This window comes from Condylura cristata, unplaced genomic scaffold (assembly GCF_000260355.1).
Source record: "Condylura cristata isolate star-nosed mole 26May11 unplaced genomic scaffold, ConCri1.0 scaffold00012, whole genome shotgun sequence".
NCBI classification, from domain to species: Eukaryota; Metazoa; Chordata; class Mammalia; order Eulipotyphla; family Talpidae; genus Condylura; species Condylura cristata.
Genome location: NW_004567113.1, coordinates 11,877,089 through 11,884,114, shown reverse-complemented (window position 1 = coordinate 11,884,114; position 7,026 = coordinate 11,877,089). Strand labels below are relative to the sequence as shown.

Here is a 7,026-nt window from a genome sequence, read left to right as displayed (position 1 = left end):
CTCAGGACGAGCCCTCGGTCTCCGACGCGTGCAGCAGGAGGCTGCCGCCGCCGCCCGACTTGTGCTTCTTCAGCAGCTGCGTGATTTTCTCGTCGTCCGAGTTGGGGTCTAGGGGTTTGTTATAATCGTCGTCTTCCTCCTCGTTCTCGGAGGCACCCTTGAGTCGCTCGGTCTCCGAGTCCTGCTTCTTCTTGGCTGTAGCCATCTCGGCCGCATGCTTCTTCCTCCACTTAGTCCGGCGGTTCTGGAACCAGACCTGAGGGCCGGGGTAGGGCAGGAGAGGTGAAACGAGGGCGGAAGGAACTGAAAGCGAACAGACCTTGGCAAAGCTACCTCTCCCACAACCACGTCGCCCCTGATGGCTTGCCACCCTCCCTCGGAGGTCGCCGTCCAAGTCAGTCTCCGTCGCCCCAGGTTCCTCCAAGTAACTGGCACCAACGAACGGACGACTGTTGCCATAGTGATAGTAACAAGAGTATTGAGGCTGTCAGTGAGTGATTTCTCAGAAGAAAAGAAACTTGGAAACTTAAATGGTTCCCCTAAAAATCAGTCCGCTTTCCTCTAGTTCGAAGTAGAAAACTTTTTCCCTTAGTAAAGTTGCTCCAGCATGGCTGTGATTTCATTCGTTATTGGCTTTCTTAGATTAAGGGATTTCGAGCAACCTGAATGTTTTTCGGTGTGACTTGTGGGAGAAAGCACAACATTTACCGCTTTTCTGTTTCGCTTATCAAAGGTCTGAATATACAGAATAGGTAAACACTCTCCATCCCTTTTACACTTACACTGTATGATGTCATTTTAAAAATCTACTAAAACATAAGTGTCTAATCAGCTAAGCAACAAAATGCATGAAAATATTTACTAGCTCAGTTAATATCCTGCCAGAAGTCTCAGTGTCTCTGTTTCAGTCTCTCTCCCTCTATCTCTCTACCTCTTTCTCTCCCTCCCTCCCTTCCTCCCTCCCTGCCTCACAGTCACTTTTCCACCTTTCAACCCTTTCGTCCCCCTCTCTGTTTCAATATTTTCCTAAAACCAAAGTCAAGATTAGAATTTTCATCAGTTATTTTGAGATTTAACAATTAAGTTAACATGGTTAACTTAACATGGTTGTTCTCTAAGACATTCATTTTCTATACAAATATCTTAAGACTATTCATGTTTGATAGACATATATTATATGTCTAACATATATATTTTTGATAGACATATTTTAACCTAAAGCATCAGCAATAAGCAACCAATCTCCCAAACATACTGAATTATCCTTCTTTATGCTTCTCATCTATTTTCTCATCTGCTATGTATTTTATCTACAGAATCCAAATTATTAAGAAAGTGGTTTTTCTTTTCTTTATATAGCTATAGTAATTCACTTTCAGCCCAACAGACATATTTACAGTGACAAATGAAGACCTCCAGATTACTGTGGAGGTTCTATACCAAAATGTGATGGCATTCTACTAGTTAATGCATAAAATTACCCCTGCATTTTATGATGCTTGTGCAGAGGGAAATAAAATGAAGCCAGTAAACATGGTTAACATTATTTCTATTTAATTTAAAAGAGCAACAGTAGAAGTAATGATATCAGATACACACACACACACAAATCCAAATACAATAAATGAATAATAAATGAGGATACTGGAAATATAGGGAGCCACTAAGATTTAATTTACCTAACTGGTTCAATTATTTTATTTTTCAGAGACAAATTTCTAAAATTGGACTCTCTGGAAATATATTGTACAACTCAATTATAAGTGAAGTGAGTATTTTAATTTGTTTTCATAAACAAGAAAGCATAAATGTTGATGAAATTATTTTAAACAGAATTTAATTCCACAATACAGTAATAACCTTATTAATTCATTTGAAAAATTACAAGTCTGAAATGATTGCCTTCACCTAAATTAAAAGCAGATTCATTCTCTGCTAATCTGTTAGAGCCTGTGGGTTTTTAATTTTTAAACCAACAAGTGCTACATACTGCTGATCTACATTTGGAAATTATATAACTAGAAGCCTGAATGACAAGCCAAAATTTGAATATCTTTTACAAATAGGGGGAAAAAAATGAAGCTATCTGACTAGCCTCATCTATTTCTTAGGGCTGATATTTCAGTAATGCTTTTATTCTCTAATAATGGTTAGTTCCCCAGCACACGCCTCTATCTTGATTAACCTAATTTCAAAGACAGGAGGTGGGGGGTGGGTTGATTCCTTTTGTTCATCGGCAGCTTGCTGGCCCGCGAGACCCCAGCGCTTTTGTAACTGCCACCCCCACCCCCCCTCTTCGCTGATCTCATCATCTCCCCAGGCTCCTTAGACCGGCACCCCGGGGCGACTGTGTGTTAGTTTCCTGTGTGTGCTCGCTGCTCGTGCTCGCCCGAGTGGGGGTGGCCTATCCCTTGAGGTCTGCAAGGTCCACTCACCTTGACTTGACTCTCCGTCATTCCCAACGAGTAGGCCAAGCGAGCCCTCTCCGGTCCCGCTAAGTATTTCGTTTGTTCGAAAGTCTTTTCCAAGGCAAAGATCTGCTGGCCGGAGAACGTGGGTCTCGTATGTTTTCTCTTTCCATCTTTGTCCAACAAAATGGATCCTTGATCTGCGAGAAGAGCAAAGCAAGACAAGGTGGGAAACAATCGGTGACAAGTGTACTAGTGAAAAGAAACGAACTCGAAAAGTAATGTTTTGGTGGGCAAGTAATGCTTATTCCGCAGCGGGCAGACCGAAGTGCTCTGGTGCTTCCAGACAACGCATCTTTGCCTTTTTACTCCCACCTGTTTCTAACATGCGGATATGTATGTACCAAGACGCACTAAATAACCTTCAGCTAAACACCGACGTCAAACAGCCAGGGACCTCATTGATAAGCTTGCCAGAGTCTAATACCCGGCCAGGGTAAATTAAGAAGAGCGCGGGAAAAGGCACTTTTGGCCTCCTAGTTCAGTGACTGCTCGCTTAGCTCGCTTTGCAGGCGGTTGACTAGTTTTTTCCTTGAACGTTTTCTTAACCTGTGTGCACTCAACAAAGGGCGCCTTGTTTTTTGGCACACAAGAGAGCTGTCTCCCCCTAAGTCTAACACCGCTGTGGCCGAGGGGGAGGGGTCGCCGCCTTTGTTGGCGGTCCCTACAAGGCCATCAAAATGAATACAATAGCCTCTCCCGGGCACCCTAGCCCTCCCAGGCCGTCGTCCATGCTGAGACTTCCCAAGGGAGCCTCCACTTGACTCCCGCAACTTCCCTGAGTTACTGGGACTCAGTCACACCACAAGGGTCTGGAGACTAGTCGATTCGGTCCAAAGCAAAGAACAGTGCAGAACAGCGCGGGAAAAGCACCCTGGGCTGTATCCCCGAAAACCACCAGGGAAGCCGGGAGCCTCCGCAGCACGTTTTCTAGCTACCAAGAATTAGAGTGACCCTAGGGCGACTCTCTCAAGCAAGGCTATTGTGGGGTGTCGCATTTTCCCCTAGTCATTGTCTCATTACCTCATTCTTCCTCTAATTCTCGAGTTAAAATGTTGAGGGTTACAATGCCCCTCAATATACCTGGGGCCTAGGCGTCCTGACCCCTACGGGCCCACGCTAGAGGAAAGGCAACTAACAGCTGTGCGGAGCAGCCCAAAGCAACTCGCGCTCGCTCTCCTCTGCGGGCCGGCGGCCTGTCTCCAGTGGGATTACGGGGGCCGGGTGTACCGGGGATAGTGCGTAGAAGTGAGTTGCGAGCACCTGTAAAAAACTCGCAAGTCCACGCGCTGTGTTCAGGCCCGTCGGAGGGCTCGAGCTACTGGTCCCCACCCGCTGGAGGCGAAAGTGAATTGGGGCCCTGGCAGCTGGCTACAGCCTGGAAAATGGCTAGGACCGGGGTTCCGTAGCCTCTCCTGTCCCTAACTCTAACCCAGAGCGGACCTGCAGCTCTGGCCGGGCTGTTCGCAAGCAGCCGGGACCTGGAATGAGACATACACTCCGCGCCGCCTTGCTTTCCACGCGGGCGCACGCACACCCGCTCCAAGAGGCGTGCCCAAGACTTTGAGGACTGGGGGCCCCCCAGGGCGAACCACACGAGCTCAGGAAAGTCAGAATCCCTCGCTGAACTCTCTAACCCAAACTAAATAATGCGATTCCGATTGTGCCAAACTACGGGAGAGGCAGGAAAGTGAACCATCCGCAGGCACACCAGGGGCGGTGACCCGAGAGCCAGCGGAACACGCTCGACCCGGTGCGGGCGATCATACTCACGAGGGGTGCAGGCCAGGCGCGCGTCCCTCCAGGGCGGGCTTTGCATCACTCCCGGCCAGAAGATGGGCGTCCGGCCGGGCAGCTCAGCTAACGGCTTGGGGTACCGACCCACGGCGGCCACGGCCGCGGCGCTGGGGCTGAAGTAGAGCCCGGGCGGCGGCGGTGGCGGGCTCAGGCTGCTGAAGCGAGGCAGGCCCGCCAGCAGCCCCGCGGGGGACGAGGCGGCGGCCGCTGCAGCGGCAGCGGCGGCGGCAGCCGCCGAAGCGGAAGAAACCGAAGTGGACGAAGAAGAGGAGGAGGAGGAACCCGAGGGCGAGGCAGAGGGCAGGGCGGCCCCTGAGGCCACCGGCATGGAGGGCCGGCTCAGTATGTCGTTGATGCCGTGCGGAGTGGCGGCCGAGAGCTGCTGCGGGGGGCTGCCCAGGGACGAGAGCCCCCCCGCGGCCGGGGGCTTTAGGCTGCCTGGGTTGTGGGTGCCCAAAGGCGGGGAGGGCGACGACGAGGAGGACGACGAGGACGAGGAGGAGGGGGGACCGGCGGGCAGCGGGGGGTAAGCGGCGGGGTACAGCGGGGTCTTCATTTCGGCCATGCTGTGCAGGGCGGCCAGGGGCGGGCTGCTGAGCAGGAACGCGCTCTGCCGGGTGCCCTCCATCGCCCCCACCGCTAACATCCCACGGCCAGGCCGGAGCCCGCAGCCACGCAACGAGGGGCGCAGGCCGCTGCCCCCGGCGGGGCTCTGGGAAGCGTAGAGCCCTGAAGGCGCGAGCGAGGAGTCACTCAGCGCGCCAGGAGGAGACCTGCCTCTGGGCCAAGAATGCAGCCGCCGAGAGTAGCTCTCGGAGCTGCGCAGCAGCAATGTCCAAACACGCCACTCGAGAGGCGGTGGCTCGCCGTGACCAGGGCGTCGGGCTGCGTTTGGCTGTTCTTTTACTCGGAGAGTCTTGGATTCAGTCTCGAGCTGTTCTCTCTCACTTTTCCTAGCGGCTCAAAGTGCGCTACTTCTCATCTTCTCTCCTCCCGGGAAATAAACCAAACAAAACCCAGGCGGGCCCCAGAGAGTTTGTAACAAAGTTAAGAGTCACCGAATCTCCACTTTGAAGTTGGTCCGTGCCGGCTGGCTCGCTTGTCTTGGGGAGGTTCAAAGGACACAGGGTTCCGCCCGAAGTACTCCTCCAGTCTCTCTGGGGTGCCTTGCTGAGGCGGCGAGGCTGATTCGCACTCGGCGCTCGCCGGGACAGAGTGCATCCAGCCGGGCGGAGGACCTTGCCTTTGGGCGGGCTTCCTCCGCCTGCGCTGCCCGGGGCTGCTGCGCCAGAAGGGGCAGTGCCAGCAATCCCTGCGGCTCCCGGATTCGGCGCACCGACCTGCTTTCCCCTCTGGGCCACGGGGCACTAGAGTTAATATTGAAAAGAAAGTGGGGAAGGGGGTGGGGGGAGGGAAGACAGAAAAACAAAGACTAAGTGTGAAAAATCTGACGACTTCGGTCACGGCTCCGTTCGTCTGTCCACTTCAGCAAATGGGCCTGACGACCCGCACCCCAGCCCGCCCTCAGCGCCCTCTCTTCCTCTCACTCTCCGCCTTTGCCTCTCTTCTCTCGCATTTTCTTCGCGGCTTTACAAGCTTCGCTTTTCTAAGTCCTGTCCTCTGGCCGAGCTGACCCTCTCCGCGGCTCTTCCACTCCCTCTATCTCCTCTCCTCTCTCCCTCCGGGCCTGACAGTTCGGATGAAGCTCTCAAAGGTAATAAAACATTTGCATCACTCCCTACCCCTCTTTAGCTGGGGAGCGGAAGGGAGGGGGAAGTAGGGGTCCAAAATGAGAACTTTGAGGGACGTCACTCTGTGGCGGCCGGGAGGGGCGGGGCCGAGGAGTCGGGAGCTGGCCGGGGGCTGAATCTCCCGCTCCAATAGCGCGCAGTCTTAGGCCTCGCTTCGCCTATGGGGCGCGCCCACTCGGAGCGCCGCGTCCTGTGATTGGCTTAGCCGAGGAAGCGGAGGGCCGCGCCCGCTCGGTCCCCTCCCACTTCCATCCCTTCAGTAGGTGGGGCTTCGGGGCGGGCCCTAGCGGGAGGAGCGGCTCTACCTCCCTGCGTGAGGGCGCCTCAATTAATTGTGTTAAATAAAATGGGAAACGGGAGGGGGGAGGAGCAGAGACGAAAAGGGTATTACTTTTTAAAGAGACGAATAATGAAAACCCAGCCCTTTTATGGAAAAACAGTTCATATTCCTCTCTCACCTCCCCGCTCACCCTACCTCCTTCCCCCGCAAGCTTGCAGCGCCTCACCTCCTACAGTCTGGTCCCTTGTAAAATAGAGCTAATGGAGCAGGCTGCGGGCGTAGCCCTGGCCTAGCGCCTTCTTTTGAAGGGATTAATTAAAGGCCATCTGGGCTCTTCCAGAATTGTGTAAATTAATGTGTTGCTCCTTAAGCCTATAGATGTCCTTGATCCCCTTGTAGGACGAAGGGTCGTACTCTCCCATCTTTGCCACTTCCGACTTTCCTTCTCTATTCTTTCGCCTTCACTTTTCTTGCATCCCGGGTCCCCCCGGCGAAGTGTCTTTTACAGGTTTACTTGAGTCGCTGGGAAAGAAATCAACTTAATGAGAACATTCATCTCCTTTGCGGTGGTTAGACCTGAAAGTAGTGTGGTTTATTTTTAGTTTTGCTCCCTTTGGTTATTGCTATTTGTTTTGAGTATGCATGGGCGCAGAATCACCAACATTGATGTGCAGTGTTTAGATGCAGAAGTATTTGAATATCCCTTAGGGACTGCGAATTGTTTTAAGCC

General features: G+C 52.6%; 1 protein-coding gene across 1 annotated transcript; it reads right to left on the bottom strand.

Moving 5' to 3' along the window:
* Position 1: 1 nt before the first annotated feature.
* NKX6-1 (NK6 homeobox 1) lies at positions 2-4,911 on the bottom strand. The gene is made up of 3 exons (XM_004681150.1): positions 4,242-4,911; positions 2,436-2,608; positions 2-256 (listed from the first exon to the last, which is right to left on the bottom strand). Exons 1-3 carry the CDS (start codon positions 4,909-4,911, stop codon positions 2-4), a joined length of 1,098 nt encoding a protein of 365 aa, XP_004681207.1.
* Positions 4,912-7,026: the final 2,115 nt, after the last annotated feature.